At 42.5% G+C, this 18,383-nt stretch overlaps 1 protein-coding gene across 4 annotated transcripts in view; it reads left to right on the plus strand.

Moving 5' to 3' along the window:
* NRK (Nik related kinase) overlaps nt 1-18,383 on the plus strand; it is a 125,968-nt gene that overhangs the window by 61,310 nt on the left and 46,275 nt on the right. For all 4 annotated transcript variants that reach the window (XM_020813943.3, XM_072981398.2, XM_072981399.2 and 1 more), the window contains exons 9-15: nt 488-566; nt 2,589-2,764; nt 4,934-5,006; nt 6,851-7,052; nt 8,709-8,870; nt 10,103-10,270; nt 13,848-14,000. In XM_020813943.3, coding sequence (XP_020669602.3) covers nt 488-566; nt 2,589-2,764; nt 4,934-5,006; nt 6,851-7,052; nt 8,709-8,870; nt 10,103-10,270; nt 13,848-14,000 — 1,013 coding nt within the window. The remainder of the gene's footprint in view (nt 1-487; nt 567-2,588; nt 2,765-4,933; nt 5,007-6,850; nt 7,053-8,708; nt 8,871-10,102; nt 10,271-13,847; nt 14,001-18,383) is intronic.

Raw genomic sequence — 18,383 nt, forward strand, 5'->3', positions numbered from 1 at the left:
AAAAAAACCACGTGGGAGGCAGGGAAAGTGCAAAATGTGAACTTTCAGTTAACTGTTGGCCAGTGAAAAGGGTGCCTGTCTGCTTCCTCACTCCTCCCAGTGTTTAGAGAGTGGATTGGGAGACAGTCTTCGGACTGCCTGGTACTGTACTGCCTGGACTGTATTTTCCCTGCCTTCCCTGAACCTTTCTTGACCTAAGAAAAAAAGAAACAAAATATCCCCCTCTAGTGGTCGAAGGCAGAATAGCAGCTTCCCATTAGTTTCTATGGACGGAAAAGAGCAGATACGGATCAAATGGTTTTCAATGCATTCCTATGGGAAATGCAGATTTGACCTGAGAACTTTTTGACTTGAGAACCGCCTTCCAATACGGATTAAGTTCTCAAGTCAAGCCCCCACTGTAATGATATGCCTGTGAGAACCTGGCTGATAGTATTTTGTTTTAAGAGCGTTCTGTTCTCGTTTTCTTTTTTTTCTTCCCTTCCAGCCTTGTGTGACATGCATCCCATGAGGGCTCTTTTTCTCATTCCACGAAACCCTCCCCCAAAACTGAAATCCAGGAAATGGTAAAGCACTTCTTTTAGACAGAAACAAATATTAAATATGCTGGCTTAGAGCGTTGTTCTGGTGGTGGTTTTTATTCATACAGTGGGGAAATCATTGTCGCCCAGATAATGCAATGTTATCAAATTCTTAAATCTGCAGTCTTATCTACTCTGGTGGTTTTGACCACTGATGCAACATCTCCTGTACAGAGTCCTGGTTAGACATGGTTTGCATTCAAACCCTGTAAGGCAGAGAGTGAAGCTCAGTTGTATTGCATGCACTCCAAATGCAAAACATCCCAGCGCTTAGTCTCTGCAATTTCCAATTAAAAGAATCAGGTGGTAGGTGAGGGTGGGGGCCCATTACAATATTGGCTGGAGGATTCTAGTAGTTCCCACTCCCCCACCCCCACCCCCCGAATTTTTTTCAGGCTTTGGAAGAATCTCTTCCTGTCTGTGATCCTGGAAAATTGGTTCCCAGTCAGATCAAAGAATACTGGGCAAGAGACCTAAACAGTCTAGTTTGATATAGGAAGGGAATATAAACCCAATCCGGATTATATAAATTGCATAGCAAACGTTATAAAGTGGGTGTGTGAAGAATTGTTCCTAGTCTGACACCCCCTTCAAATGTGCGGGGGCAACCCAAGGGGCCATAGGGGCTCCCCCAAAGAGAACAGCTGCTCTAGAATAAGTTTGAGGTCGGTTTGGTTTAACTGAAAATGCAGTGCATGTTAAGAAGTTTGGTAGCCAGGACATGTTCTGCAGGGTGTTGTTTGAACAAGAGACAAACCAAGTGAGATGGTTTGGTGTTCTGAGACCGTGTAAGTAGGGGCTCTAGAACATTGACATGTTGCTCCATCTGTGTACTGAAATGGGCATACTTTGATGCTCCTTCAAAATCAAAGATGGGAAAAGTGCAACCTTCAGATGTTGCTTTCCATATGGGAATTCCACTGTTTATCCACCCTGGGCAGCACTAGAGATCCTGGGTGTTGCAGTTCAGCAACCTCTTGGGGCGGGGGGGCGTGTGACACATTTTACCTAGTTTTTAATTGCAGTGGCAGTTGTTTGCCCTGTGTTTGTCCATCTACCTGCTATGCAAATTGTATGGCCAGGGGAAAACACCCACCCACACCCAGTATATGCCAACACAGGCTGTACTTAGTCATTTTGATACCCCATCCTTACAGACCTTGAAATAGTGAGCATAGCTGTGTGGTTTCTCAAATCTGAGACTCTTGACACGGAGTGTCACCCCTGCCTGCATTGTTGTGATGGCTGGCCAGAGAAGGGAGCCACTGAGAGCTGATCCAGGACATTTCACTGTCTGGGTGAAAGATAAGACACCTCTCTTCCTGTGTTTCACATGAGGAGAGCTGACTGGAATGCCAGTTGAATATTGACAATGTAACTAGTGTTCCCCCATCATACCTGAGGGGTGATAAGCTGGTGAAGAGGGTGAACGCAGAATGTTATCCTCCAAAAGATGAGAATGGTTGGGAGGCTCAGGAAGAATCGTCAGGGAATACCTGATGTTCTCTCTCGTATTTGCCACCTGAGGCCATTGCTGCCTTCTGTCCAACAGCAAGGCCGGCCCTGGTCATTTAATGTTGCCGTTCAGTGCCAGCTGTGCAGATGTCCAGAGACTGGAGTTGTAGCTGCCAGTTCAGGAGGGTCAGCAGACACAGGAAGCCACTGGGGCTCACGCTGGTCCTACAAAGCTTCTGATTGTGCATACCTAGGCGTTTTGAATACGTGGAACTGGTGCACACGGTCAGGTATGTGCAGAGTGGCTCCCAAACCGGTCTCTTCACAACTGGTCAGCAAAAGCTTGTCTCATTAGCCCCGGCACTCCTTATGCCTTGCTTTCTCGTTTTCTATTGATTATGATTTCTGTCTTCATTCCGCAAGCAACCCTACATAGTACTTTAGCCAACCTGGTTGAAACATTTCCTTAAACTGTTTTGAGGAGAGACAGGAGAGAGATGAATGTTTTGTCAATTGGCTTCAGCTTTTTCTTTCTTTCTTTTTAATTTTTAGGTCAAAGAAATTTCTGAACTTTGTTGAGAGTTGTTTGGTTAAGAATTACATCCATCGCCCAACCACGGAAACTCTGCTCAAACATTCCTTCATTAAAGACATGCAGAATGAACGTCAGGTGCGCATCTTGCTAAAGGACCATCTAGACAGAGCCAGGAAGAAGAAGGGAGACAAAGGTGAGGTCTGGAGTATGGCCAGAATCAGCCCTGTTGCCTTTAGAACATTTTGAGGTGCAAGAGAAAGGATGGAAGACCTATTCACACATTATACAGTGGCAAACTTGTGTATAGACACAGTAGACCCCATTTCCCACCAGAACTGTGGGTCTCCTTGTGACAAACAGAGGATCATAGAAAGCCTATTGGCTTGACTCTTGAAATAACGCTAATGTGCCAGTTCATTGTTTAAGACAGGATTTGTTCCTAATCCCAGCTGGCAATCCCTGGTATTCAGTGGTGGTCTCCCATCCAAGAACTAACCATGTCTGATGCTGCTTAGCTTCCAAAATCAGAAAAAAAGAATTGCAAATATGTTTGTTGTATTGACACATTACATTATTTGCTGTAGTGTTGGCTTTTTGAGCCTCCTTGGGTGTTAAGAGTTCTTAATGTCAAGGACTGCAAGGAGCTTGTGGAATGGGTAGCTATTTTGTGGGAGAGTCATTCCATCAAATACGGGGGTCCTAAACCACTAAGGGCTTTATAGGTTTTGACCAGCACCTTGAACTGGGCACTGAATTGAACAGGAAGCCAATCAAAGCAACGTGTGTTCATATCTTCTAGTGCCCATAATCAATCTGGCTGCTGCATTTTGGATCTACTGAATGTTCAGTACTGACTCCAAGGATAACCCTGTGTAGACACTGTTACAGCAATCTGTTTTAGGGATTACCTAAACACATGAAGCACTGATTAGGCATTTTTTTTTATCCAGGTAGGGATGCAGTTGGGCAGTCAACTGAAGTTGATAAAAGGTACTCTTGGCCAAAGAAGATATTTGCTCCTCCATAGAGAGAGCTGGGTATAAGGGTACCCCTATGCTGTGACCCTGATCCTTCAGGGGGAGTGCAGTCCCATCAAGGCCAAGCAAATGTCCCTATGACCAGTCTGATGATTCCCTCCAACAGCAGGATCTCTGTCTTACCTGGATTCTGTTTCAGTTTGTTGCCCGTCATCCAGCCTATCATTGATGTCAGGCAGTGCTCAAGGATCCACGCAACATCACCTGCAGAAGAAGACTGTCCCATAAGGATATTGTGGCTGACAGTATCAAAGGCTGTAGAAAGATCCAGGAGAACCAGCAGGGCTACACTCTCCCCCGACTGCTTCCCCCAGGAGATTATCTTCAAAGGAAACCAATGCTGTTTCAATCCCATGGCACAGCCTGAATCCCAACTGAAATGGATCTAGGTTATCCATTTCCTCCAAGAACACCCTGGAGCCATAAGCCTCTCAATTTATGGAATGAAATGTTGGCAGCAGGCCTGTAGTTAAGATCATCTGTTGCTAAACTGGATTTCTTTGGAATGGGCCACATCATGGTTTCTTTTAGACAGGAAGGTAAATGACCCTCCTCTAGGGATGCATTGATGATGTGAGTGGCCCATTACACAGTAATTTGCTTTCCTGATTTTAAGAGCCATGATGAGCAGGGATCTAAAGGGCTGTTGGATTTGCAGCATGCAAGTGCCTTGTCCACATCCTCAGTCTGAATGAGCTGGAATGGATCCAGTTTAACCTAACTAGATGGTGCAGTGGTTATCTCTATCAGATCTACTGATGTCAGCAAGGAGTCAAGGTCTCAACCTTAGATCTAAAATGGGCTACCAGTTGGTTGCAATGCTCAACATTTAGGTGGAGAAATTGTTTTTATCCAGAAGAAATGAAGCCATGAACTACATGGAAGAGTTCCACCTGATGATTGGAAGTGCCTTAGTTAGTTGGATATTGTGGCTTCTTTTGGTGGCCTTGAGTTCATTCATCAGAATTTTCTGGATGCTTCCCTGATTACTGTCAGGTTGAATTCTGTGGGAGCTTTCATCCTTCTGCTCTCTAGCCTTTTTGCAATGGCTTCATAGCCCTTAACTCCTCTGTAAACCACAGAGAAGGCTGAGCTCTGCACCGAAGAAAGTATTTAGGGGCGATCATGTCTACAGCTTGGGTCACCTCTGAATGCCTGTTGTTGACCGAAGCCTAGAGTGTTTGGTAGCACAAAGGATGGGGGGAGTGAAGAACATTCTGGGGAAGGAATATCCTGGGGCAATATGGGTAAATATTTTATTGAGAAATGTTTATTGAAAAAAGAATATGGAGCATCTCACATGGCTTTCATTCCTCTTGTTTTAGAAGAAACTGAGTATGAATACAGTGGAAGCGAGGAAGAAGGTGATGAGCTGAACGAAGATGAAGGAGAACCAAGGTTACATTTTGTATTTTAGATAGAATCTAAATTGTTGATTTAATCACCTGGGAGAGAGACTGATGATGATGATGATGATGATGATGATGATCATCATCATCATCATCATCATCATCATCATCATTATCATCGTCGTCGTTATTAATTTATTTATTAGTTTTCTTTATATGCCATGTTTCTCCCAAGAAGGGACCCAAAGCAGCTCACAACATTAAAATTCACACAATTTAAAAACACAATAAGTTAAGTATTAAAAGATAAATTAAACAATTTATGATTTAAAATACAATTAAAAGATTAAACATGAAAACATAAGAGATTATATGCAAATATGTATGAATCTTATCTAAAGATATCCATTTCCCGCATAACGAAAGCATGTTTGTGTGAATTTCCCCCACAATGGTCTGTGTGTGTGTGTGTGTGTGTGTGTGTGTGTGTGTGTGTTTGTTTGTTTTGGCCTTTCATGTTTTATAGAACACACTTTCTTTTGTGCCACACGTTGTTTCTCAGAAATGCCCCCATAAGCCTCAGGGGGATTAAAAAGTGCAGTTGCTTGAGGCAAAGTATGTTTCTTTTGCGATGAATTTTGGGAAGTGCGAAAACGCTACTTCCCTTAAGACTGCCCAATGTGGCAAAAATATTTTCCATCCTTTGCTCCCCGCAAGCTTGACACTGAGTTATCCCTGAGGGATGTAATGGCAGCTTCCAGTTATCAAGAGCAATGGGGGGGGGGAAATAAGTACAGAAAGAAAGCAGGACCGCCCTACCACTGGGCACAGCGAGTGGTCTGCCTCAGGCAGCAAATGGGCAAGCAGGGGACTGTTAGGAAGATGCGGTGTGACAGAACTGTTCATCTCAGGTGGCATGTGGTCTTTTGGTGTGTGGTTGCCAGTTGGCCTATTCAGACACCATGCATCATGGCTAGAAGAGCACACTTAGAGGTGAGGGCTGAGCCTGCTGCTTCTGTTGTTGCATGCTACACAACTTCAGCCCTAGATCTGGCATGGAGAGGAGAGGGGGTATTGCTCCTATGTATCACCACACACAAAGAACCCCAATTTTCCAGAGTTCTTGTTTGATGGAGATGAGTTCAGTTATTAGTCCTGTTTGCTCCTCTGTGTGAAATCGGGAGCAAGAGCTTGGTCTTTACCTCAGGCGACAAAATGTCTTTGGCTTGCCCTGCAGAGGAGTTGACTCAAAGGAATTCATTATGGTGGGCCAAGCTGAGGAAATACCATTTTTGAAGAAGAAGAGAGCCTAGGCCTTGACTGACATGAGACACTACAAATGTCAAGCGTCACTATGTGGTTTTTAAAAATATTTAAATGGGATGTTTTCCTTCCTGTGATGCCCCTCTCTAAATCTGAGGTAAACATGGCGAATCATTGGAGCATCTGCCTAGAGCTTGGCTGTTTTCTCCTCCACCATCCCCTCCCTCAACCAGATGGGCTTCCAAAAAAACACACAGGCTATATCTGAATCCTCTTTTGTTCCCTTTCAGCATTGGCTGTTGAATGTAAAGTGTGAACAGATGCTAAAATTTGTTTGGGGAAGGCAACGGTGAAGTGATGTCTCCAGTGAACAAACAGATAATCAGGTTTAGCCTGGATTCGGAAGAGTTGTTGAAACAGAGACATTGTAAATACAGAACAGGACTGGAGAGTTGTGAGGGGAAGAAGCAGGCAAGAGATTCTGTGGAGATTTTCTGGAATGTTCTAAGGCAGAACCCAGGACAGCAAGCCATTTGTGCTAGTATGCACAGTACAATCTTACCATCGTTACTCACACAGATATTTCTTCTTTTCCTTTCCCTTCCCTTTTATTTTTTTTTTAAAACCAAGCTCAATTGTTAATCTCCCTGGTGAATCCACTCTCCGCCGTGAATTTCTGAGGCTTCAGCAGGAGAACAAAAGTCGTTCTGAACCCCAACGCCAGCAGCAGATCCAACAGCAGAAAGACCAAGAGAAGTACAAAAAACAGCTTTCAGAAGAGAGGCAGAAGCGGATTGTGGAGCAAAAACTGCAGAGGAAAAAGTTGGAGGATGTAGGCTATGGATTTTTTTAAAACACACACACGCAGTTTATTTTATTTTTGCAGAGCATGAAAAAAAAGAGAATGAAATATGAAGAGCAGCCGTGTTTGCATGTGACATGTTTGTATACCTTAAGAGGAACTGTTGTTAGATTTTTAACTAGAGATTGACATCTGATTTGTAGAAGTATAATGGGTTTTTGTTATTGTTGTTGTTAAGCATTATCTGTGCACATCTAAAATAAAACAATTCCTTCCCCCCCCCTCCCTTAAGGAGCTTATACTGTAATATACATTTCAGGATTGAAGAGACAAGAGAGAAATGGATGGGAAGGAAAGAAAGAAAGAACAGAGCTTGGGGGGGGGAATATATATATTTGGGAGAAGATTCATAGAATTGCTCTCCTCTGCTGGGGCTTCTTCTGCTCCAAAAATGTCAGAGGCTGACAACATGGACACTTAAACCCTGTTTGGTCTGTTGTGGCGATTGGTTGATTCACTCCTAAGGACAACAATCAGATGGTGTCTTTGTTGGAACGAACCAGCCCATCCCCAGTACAGTCCTGTCAGGGGCTTCTACAGTTTTGGTGCAGGTAGGATTATTCTGTTTTGGTTCATCTCCAGCACATGTGATTACTGGAAACAAACCAAAAGCAAGCCTTCCTACTGAATGCATGTATCCTGAAGTGGCTCTCTTTTTAAGTCACTTCACGATATTGACATATTGACAGCAGACCAAATAGGGTCACTTGAAGGTCCATATGCCCTTTGGATGCGAGAAATGCACCAAATGGCACACCAGACCTCTGACCCAACCCTGTTTAGCCTCATCCAGCCCACCCCAAAACAGGCACGCAGACAAGCCCTAAATTTCCTAAGATCAGCACGAGAGACAACAAGCATAGTTGCATTTGCTTGCCTCATCTGGAGTAGTCTCAATTCAATGAGCGTGACTTCAATGTTCTGAGCTCTGCGTCTCCTCACAACAATCTTGCAAGGCAGGTCATTGCATGAGACTGAAGTCCAGCCTTTATTAATTATTACTGTTAGTGTCCTCACACACTATTCTGATGAGCAATTATTGCAAATGGCATCACACAGTGCAATAAGGTGTTGACATAATAAGATTACCTTGGATCACAAAGGCTGTCTTTCCTAGGTGAGGTCTTTAAAGGACTGGTTCCCAACCTTGGGTTCCCAGAGGTTCTTGGACTAAATCTCCAAGAAGCCTTCACCACTAGCTGTGCTGGCCAGGACAGGATTCCTGAGGTTGGTTTGAAGTGACCTTTCCATCCACATGCAATCCAGCCCCGGGCACTCCAGTTCAACAGCGGCCTTGCTGCTGGACTAAAAAGGTCCAGACTAGGCATGGAGCAGGGTCAGGCTGGTTCCCAATGTCACCTGGTCTCTGGAGAACAGATATTCCAAAAAGTGGCCTGAAAAGTGATCCGTTTGCATCCTCTGGGAGTGGTTCAAGTCCCTGCAGTTTCCTTTCCTCCCACTTCCCAGCCTACCCCTCTGCTTCGGTAGATGGTTGCCTGGCTGCCACAGAGTACAAGACTCCATGGTTCTCAGACCACATTTGTACAGAATCGCCCATAAGTCTGGCTTGAACCATGATTCTTTTTTATGAAATGAAAACAATATTGTTTCCCGGCACGTGTTTAGCACCAGAAGAGAGAAGAGCTTCGGAGGCATCTGGAGTCTGAAAGAAAAGGTCCGGAGATCAAGGGAGCTCAAAGCAACGCCGAGAAGGATAAAGATGTCAGGAAAAGTAATGAAGAGGAATGGTGCAAAGTGGATGGGGCCAAGAAATCAGAAAACCAGCAGGTGTGGATGTGGTGTGGTATTGTATTCTATTGTGTTGCATTTCATTTTATTCCCTTCCCTTCCCTTCTCTGAAAAAGAGAAAATCTCCTTGAGGTCTGTAGCCAAAGGCTGGTCATCTGCATAGGGTGAAAGAACAGGATGTACAACATAATGTATGAAGTGGGTGCCCCCCTCCCAGCAAAAGCTAACACATGCACAGAGGGAAAGTGTTCTCCACGCATGGAGCACTCACTTCCCATGTTATAGTTTCTGTAAAACACGATTCTGTTATAGTTTCCTCTTGGTATAGGAAATAGGCCATGTAGAGCTTGAAAATAATTCATTAAAAACTAGTTTTGCGGCTTTTAATTTCTTAAACTTTTCAACAGCCATTCAAAAGCCCACTCTTTGAGCCATTATATGCGGCAGTGTCACTTTTTTAAATAACAATTTCATTACTTTGTCATTGGCTGTTGTTATTCATTAGACATTTATCGTAAATTTAACAAGTCAACAAATTAATTGGGGAGTCAGTTCACCTATTAATCTTAGGGAAAGCAAAACTACTTGAGAGTTTAACTAATTGTCTTTAACATTCCATATTAACTTAGGAGTGCTAGAAGAGAAACAAAATGCCCCAGAAAGGGCATTTATACATTTATAGTCATTCAGTTAATATATTTATCATTTACTGTAAGTTTTAAGGACATAGAAATTGCAGAATTGTTTTGGGGAGCAAATAGAAAGAAAAAAAAATTAATAATTCCCCTAGCAGAATGGATAATAACTCCCTAGCTTCACATATAGGGAGGTATGGGTGTTGAAGAAGAGTAGATTTTGTAATGATTGTAACTTTGTACCCCACCTCGACAAACTCTGCACCTCACTCGTGGTCTCCAAACCATCTGCTGATCAGCACTGCTGCAAAAGACTTTAGTTCAGTGGTTCTTAACCTTCGTTACTCAGGTGTTTTTGAACTGCAACTCCCAGAAACCTCAGCCAGCAGAGCTGATGGTGAAGGCTTCTGGGAGTTGCAGTCCAAAAACATCTGAGTAATAAAGGTTAAGAATCAGTGCTTTAGATCTTTTCTAGATGGCTCTAGATACCCGGTTCCTGTCCAGCTTTAGGGAGAAAAGACGGTTGGCCATATTCAACAAGAAGTCCATCAGGTTCTGTGTCTTCAGAATGTGTCTTTTCTCTTTTCCCCCTTTTCAGTACTACAAAATGGTCTTTTTCACCCTTTTATGTGCTAGAAAAAAGCTGAAGACACACATCACATTAAGAAGCTTCATCGGACGCTTCCCAAGGATCAAGCCCAGTTGCTTTCTTTCCAACACGATCACAAGCAAAAAAAGCAAGACCCTCCTCAAGTCCTTAGCCCTCCTTGTGGACGGCCGACTTCCAACAGTACAAACAGAGAAGTAAGTTATGTCTCACTCAGGGTAGCCCCTTGCCCTGATCAGAAATGGCAAGGAATCCTGCAGGTTCTTCCTTCCATTGTGTTTCTACACATAGGGAAAAGAAGCCATGAGATTCTGCATGGGTTTAAGGTATCACACGGTTAGAAAATATTTGTGTCCACTCCAAGCCTGCAAAACAAATGGATTGTTGTTTGGGGTTAAAGTAAAAAAGACAATTTTCATGGGTGGGTAAGCACTTAGAATTTCAGAAGGGAAAAGCTCACCACTGAAAAATAGATGTTCATTTAATGTCTGTCTCTCTGTCTACGTACCTGTCTTTCTTCCAAAGGAGGATGCATATGGCTGTCCTCCCTGCAGCTTTATCTTCCCAATAATCCTGTGAGATAAGCTATTGAGAGAGAGAGAGAGAGAGAGAGAGGATCCAGTGAGTTGCATGGCTCAAGGGGACTAGAACTTCTATCTCCCAAATCCTAGTCCAACTGCAATCAAGCATAACTCCACACTAGTTCCCCTTGTATTCACAGTTGTCATTGTTACAGGCTATTGGGTCACCTCTGACTTATGGCAATCCTACGCATGAATGACCTCCAGAATGTCCTGTCCTTAACAGTCTTGCTCAGCCATCATAAAATCAAGGCTATGGTTTTCATTATGGAATCAATCCCTCTCTTATTTCGTCTTCCTCTTTTTCTTGCTGTCTTTATCTTTACCTGCATTTTCTTTTCCCATTTCCTTTTCCTGTTTCAATGAATACTTAAGGATGGATTGTGGGTTTTAATTCTTAGCCACTGCTGTTAGGAGTATGGACTAGGATGTTTGACTGGCTGAAAACCAGTTATAAAGATGTGACATTGTGAAGGTAACACAACCAAGAGGGAACAAACACTGTTTTAAGGCAGAAAGAGAATGGCATTGCAGACGTTTCTCGTATTTAGACATCATGGATAGCTGAAAGCTAATTTGTCAAGCTTTCCTGATATGTACAGGTCATCTGAGTGGATGATTCTTGGAGGCACTATGTACAGTGGTGCCTCGCTCAGCGATGTTAATCCGTGCAGCAAAAATTGCTGCTAAGCGATTTCATCGCTAAGCGATTTTAAAAAGCCCATAGAAACGCATTGAAACCCCTTCAATGTGTTCCTATGGGCTAAAAACTAACCTTAAAGTGAAGATCCTCCATGGGGCGGCCATTTTCGGTGCCTCTAAAGTGAGGCAAAACAGCGGGCGGCCATTTTGTTTTTCCGGCGACCATTTTGAAACCACCAATCAGCTGTGCGAAAATGGGGGCTTTGTGATGATCGCTTCCCCACGATCATTGCAAAGCGAATTTTCCCCATAGGGACCATCACAAAGTGATCATTCTTGCTATGGCAAAAAGTCCATTGCAAAGCGATTTCATCACTATACCAAGCAATCGCTATGCGAGACACGACTGTATACCCCAAGATAAGGGGGCCAATGGATAGATTTTAATTGTGATAAACCCCCTCCCAAATTCTGGAGCCCATTTTGGAGAATACAACTGAAAGAGAAAATATGAATGTTTTGAGAGGGGCTTGGCTAGGTAGTTCCCCCATCTTCTGAGCTTTAGAGGATGGATAACTCTGTTCATGTCTTCAACATTGTCTTTTTGGGAGAAAAAAATCTGCCACCTAAAAAGGGAGGAAAGACACATCGCATAATGTCAGCTCCAATATTCATTTGTGTCTCTGGCATGTATTCCATAAATGACTTCTTTGTACTAGAATAAGATGCATTGTAAAATTTAGCCTGTGCCATTACTGTTAAATTTTAATCCAAATGTACTGCGGTGGCTTTTTTGACATTACCAGGTGTAGGCAGGGAGTCTCTGTTGGAAGTGTGTGGCTCTAAAAACGCGCAAATTGGGTCTGACATAAACCTGCACTTTCTTTTTGCAACTCCTGGCTGTGTCTTGTGTGCTTCTAGCACGGCACTGTTGCCATTACGATTCTGTATGCTCTGTTTCTTTAATCCCATTCGCATCATGTTGATCTCAGGGAGTGCGTGTGCTTCAATTCACAGGGACCAGAGCATTGATTTGAGCGCTGTTCCCCTCCAGTGAAGTAATCATGACTTCTTATTGAGACTGCTGTTTGGCTAGATCTCCTGGTGTTTTATTAACAAGGAAGCTGTCAGGGTTTAAACAGCCCCTTCTCCCCCCAGATATGCTATTAACACCCTCATAGGACAACACGTATCAATATTGAATCTGCCTGTGTTTCCCAGAGCAGTTAGTTGACTTGGTGATGTAGAAAAAAACACATCCAAATACACTGAAAACCAAGCTGTAGTTCAGACTTCCAGTTCGTATGGGAATTTCATTCTGGAGCTTTCAGCAATGCGTTTCAACACTTCATTTATAATTACAGTTATTTGGAGTGTAAAACATGAATTTAAAATTAGGGCAGTGGGAAGCCTGGAGGAAAACTCACAGGGAAATCTAGCTGAAGACAGTCTGGCTTTATAACTACATAGTCCTGCTGCTGAAGATGCAGATGGAAAAGTCTTAGTAGAGATGGGCACAACCCAAAATTCAGTGGTTCGGTCCAGTTCAGCACTGGGCCTGCACGGCTATTCCACAGGCGCAGCGCACTCTCCTCTCCTCTGTGGCTCACCCATTTCCCAGGTGATAAGTGCTTCCCTCCTCACCTCTTTAGTGCAAATACCCACTCAGTGTGCACTCCCTCCTCCACCTCCTCCAATGGCCTCCCTCTCAGATAGGGAGGCGAGACAAGGAAACCCGCAGTACTGCCTATGAGAGGGCAGCTGCAGGAGGAGGCAGAGGAAGGAAGCACACATCACCCAGGGAATGGGTGAGTGTGCAGGGGAGGCAGGAGAAGGGAGTACACCATGTCCACAGGACGCCTATGCTGGTGTGGTGCCAAACTGGACTAGACTGCCAAAGTGCAGTTCATGGCCATCTCTAGTAGTAGGTAAATATGTTCGTCTGGCCACTAAGTCAGAACCACAGTACTGAACTGAGAGCATAAAATAAAACTCCAGCTTTGATGGGCTGTGCTTCCCTTCTTCAGCAGCGGCATCCGGTTGGCAGCCTGTCAAACTTTAAGTAACCACAAGACTTTTCACTGTTTTTGCTTTAACACACTAGCACAGTTATTCCTCTGTAAAATTCTTTTTTAATGAAGAAAGAGGCATGAACCTATTCTAGATTTCCATTTCTCATCTCCTTATAAATAGAGGAACTCAATAAGGAGTGGGCTAAATCTGTACAGTGGACCCTCAACTTACAGACGGCTCGACTTACAAACTTTTCGAGTTACAGACTTCTCTGGCCGCAAAATTTAGGTTTGACTTGCAGCCGGAGAATCGACCTACAGACCAGAAAAAAACCAAAATGGAACAAAAACGGCCGGTTTACAGGATTAATCGGTTTTCAATGCATTGTAGGTCAATGGAGACTTGACCCACAGACTTTTCAACCTGCAGCCACCGTTCCAATACAGATTAATTCTGTAAGTAGAGGGTCCACTGTACTCTTTCCATGATGTCAGAACTGAATCTTGCTCTGCTTTTGTCTTTGTTCATTTGTTTGCAGTCGGAGAACAAGCACAAGAAGAGAGAAAGTGGCCAGACTGATCTCGCCTGGGCACCTCTTGTGGGTCGTGATGCCAACTCCCATGGGAGGCTAGGCTCTGGCAGTAGTTCCAGTCCTTGTACACCAGCTTTGCAAAGAGCAGCGATGTCTCAGGTAGAAGATTCTCACCATCTGTTTTAGAAAAGTCTATGGGAAGATTCAGGAATAAAATGCAAATATAGTATGTTGTTATGCCCAAACCAACACCTTTTAACAAACCATGGTTTGTGAGTAGCCATGAGACCAGGATCAGAGCTTGGAAAAATTATCTTTTTTTAGACCTCAGGCTCTTAAAACCCCAACAGACATACCAACTGGTCATGCTGAGTGATGGTTTCTGGGAATCACTGTACAAGCAAACAACATTTTCAAACTTTGGCCAGGATATAAAACCATGAAGAAAAGCTGGCTTGCAAAGCACTAGGTGGTTAAACTAACCATGGTTTAGTATGTTGTTCTACCCTGTGAAACCATTATGTGGTATTCAGGGCTGTTGAAGGAAGAGGAAACAATACAAGAGATGATTCACTTGTGTTTTCAGAATGCAAATGGGCATTTGTGAATCGAAAGCATGCAAACCAAAACTTCATCATTGCTTCTGCAGCAACCCTAGAAATCTTTGCTTTAAAAGGCAGTGATGCGATCTAGTCGAAATGAGTCAGTTTTAAAGTTGCTTTGATGTCAATGGGAGAATTTAAGTGCAGATGCTTCTAAGGAGAAGAGGTAGCCTGAAGGCTGAGGCTTTTTAAAAAAAACAACAACAGTCCTCCCCTCTTGGATTTCAAGCTCTTGGAGAGGTCAGTTCCCTTAGAGATGCTTGAAACAGAATGCCACAAGTTGGGCTTCTGGCATCTGCAGTTAAAAGAATATCTGGCAATAGATGTCACAAAGCATTTTCCCCTGCCTGAGTCTTCGGGCAAGACTGGGTTAAAGGGATGAGTAGTTGAACTGGTGTAAGCAACTTCTTGAGTTTCCGGCATTTTGCCTTTAATCCTAAACCTGTAAACTAGGTGGCAGAGGAGCCCCAAGCCATCTGATCTTAAAAATGTGTGCTTTTTCTTTCTATCTTTCTTTTTTTTCATGGCTCTTCCTCCGAACATATATTTTGAGGCTGGTTTTTTTTCTCTCCAAAAAATTATAAATCCATTGCTTCCATTACTTCCATTTTCTTTCTACTAGCGAAGAAGAATACCACATTCAATCACTTTTCAAAGATAGAGTTATGCTTGACTGTAATTTGAACCAGTTTCCATTTATTTGGTTCAAATGAGAAGTCTCTCTCTCTCTCTCTCTCTCTCTCTCTCTCTCTCTCTCTTCTCTCTCTCTCTCTCTCTCCTGCCATGACCAAGACCCAAGATCCTACTACTTTTTGCAGATGATGTGGCAGTATTGGCCTTACGCCCCTTCACAAAGATTCCAATAAAATTGGACATTTTCTCAGAATATGCTTTAGTATCTGGTTTAAGGATCAAGTTTTTAAAAATCTATACTATTAGGGCTCAAGACAGGGTTTCCCTACAGACACTAACAGCTTTCCCTGTTGCAAAACCATCTATAGAATATTTAGTGGTAATAATGCCAGCTACTTGAAGTGAAACAAATTCCATTAATTATAAACCCATAATTCACCAGATGCACGGTTTAATACAAAACCGGAAGCTGAAATTAACCTGGTTGTGGAGTATCTCTTCCATCAAAATGTCTGCTCCATACAATTCCAGTTGGGTTATCAGAGTGTTCTGAAAAAAATGGCAATGAGTAAGTGAGAAATTTATACATGGAGGAAAGAGATCAAGAGTACCAAGTACAATACAATAGAGGGGAAATAAAAAAGGTGGGTTAGGAATTCCTGTATTGTTGTTATGTAGCTGGTCAGAACAGAGAGCTAATTAGACTGATTAATCGGGACAAAGAATGTGGATGGTTACAACTTGAATCACCAAAGAGAACTTTAGAAAATCTACTCAGAATTCTGTTTCTCCTTAGAAATAACAATACACACACACACACATACATACATACATACATACATACATACATACATACATACATACATACATACATACATACATACATACATACATACATACATACATACATACATACATACATACATACATACATACATACATACATATACACACACACATATACATACACACACATATCAATAGTCATATATATACTGGAATGAATGGGGAAAAAGATTTTTTGCCATCTAATTTGTCCCACACTCCCTTCTTAAGTGATTCTCTGTTTCGTAGCTAGGATGAATGGTTGAAGTTTAGATACTGGAAGGAAAATGGCTTATTCCATCTCCATGACCTTTTCCTCAGGAACACAACAAAATCCAGGATCCAACTTTTGGTGCAACTTGGTGCTCTCAAAACGTCATGGTTACAGCTCCACCAAGTACCTCATTTCATTTTCTACTTCAGATTAGAGAAGCACTTAATAAGCCTTTAACAACCATGAAAAACATAATATTATTGGCTATCGGCAGCCATAAGGCCCTGTATATGAAGATTTACTACATTGATTAATACAATCTATGCTATTCTGAGGGGGCTCAAAGAAATTTAGGGGAAAGACTTTGGATTTACTATTAGAGACGAACAGTGAAAAAGGCTGTGGAGTGAAATAAGTCTTTTTAAAAACAATGTCAACATCTCTAAGAGAGCATTGCCTCAAAGTGGCACACCAACAGCATTACACTCGACTCAAATTGAATTACATGACCAATAACCTGGATTCAAATTGTCAGAGAGGCTGCAAAGCAATTAGTGCCTATTTACATTCCTGGTGGCAGTGCTCTAGAATAGTTAATTTTGGGGTAAAGATATTTGTTAGAATTGGAAAGATAACGTCATAATGGATTGATATAACTCCAGAACTAGAATTAATGGATTTTAAAAAAAAAACTCCAGTGCATTAATACATCACAAGGAGTTAATCACTTTTCGGTGCATAGCAGCTAGACAAAGGATTACAAATGATTAAGTGGCTGTAGAAGTTTCAATAAATGCTTGGGAATCTAGAGTGTGGAAATTATCATTGATGGAACAACTCACTGTTCACTCTTGATTACTGTACCAGAATTTCGGCACAGGCTCATTTTGTAAAACGTGGCTCCCTTTGATTCAGTATTGTAATAATTACAGTAGTGCCTCGCTTGACGAGGATAATCCAGTCCAGCAAAATCGCTGTAGAGCGAAATCCTCGTCAAGCGAAATAAAAAAGTCCATTGAAATGCATTCAAATCCGCTCAATGCGTTCCAATGGGCTAAATACCTCAGCGTCCAGCGAAGATCCTCCATAGGGTGGCCATTTTCCGATACCTGTGCAGTGAAAAATCCATCCTAAAGCACAGCGGGGAGCCATTTTACACAGCGGGTGGCCATTTTGAAACCCGACAATCAGCTGTTTTGATTGTCGTAATGCGAAGAATCGGTTCCCGAAGCAGGGAACCTATCGTCAGGAAGCAAATTTTGCCCATTAAAACATCACCTCATCGTCAAGTGGTTTCGTCATTTAACGAGGTAATCGTTAAGCGAGGCACCACTGTATACTGATTTTTTTAGCTGTCCCCCAGCCTCTCCGGTTGCCTTATGGAGAGAAGTCTTAACTCAATTCAGTAATACCATCTGATGTGCTTGCTGTGTATGTTATTTTGGAGGATTGTAATTTTAATCGTCATTTTTGTATAGTGTATTCAAAATATCATTTATTTTGCCTTTCTCCTTAAATAGGATCTAAGGTGGCTTACATTATGAAAAGACAGTATTTAGAGCTAGCAACAGCAAGTATACAAATACTTTAAAAAGTCAAATAAAAACCACACTAAAAATGGCAAAGAAAAGCAAGACATTCAAAGCAGTAAGGTACAACAATCCATGTAAAAACTCCAGCCAGGCAGCCAGTTACTGTAATAAAGCTTGCCTGAAGAGAAAGGTCTTCGCCTGCTTGCGGAAGAACAGTAAAGATGGAGCCAGCTTGGCCTCCTTTCTTCTTTAAATTTTAAAAAAAGAGGTCCTAGGCTGGGCTGGAACTGTCAAGTGCTTGTTTGGAAAAGTTACTTTTTGGGTCATCTTTTAAAAGCTGTTGCTATCATCATTGTCTAAGGAATGATAAGCCTTAAAACAACAGTGGCCAGCATAATCTGTTCAAATAATTTTTACTTGCAGTGACATTAATGTATGCCTCTCCAAATTAAGTTTGGGGAATATTGTTTCACAAAAAGCTTTCGCTCCCACTGCAGGCCACTGTTTGCTTCGGAAGTTATTTTATTGTGCATAATTCATCTAACACCATAAATGTAGCATGTGTTTGATGGAGCAAAAAGGAAGACATAAAGTCTCTTTCCCAGAGGGCAATGCTTGAAGAATCAGTGTGAGGAAAGGATAGCAGGAGGAGAGCCAGCTTGGTTTGCCACTTCTGTGGTTCGCATCCAACTTCTGTTAAAGGTGAGCTGAGGCAAAAGCACTCCGCAATCAATAG

Source organism: Pogona vitticeps, chromosome 11, assembly GCF_051106095.1.
Source record: "Pogona vitticeps strain Pit_001003342236 chromosome 11, PviZW2.1, whole genome shotgun sequence".
In the NCBI taxonomy this organism is placed as follows: domain Eukaryota; kingdom Metazoa; phylum Chordata; class Lepidosauria; order Squamata; family Agamidae; genus Pogona; species Pogona vitticeps.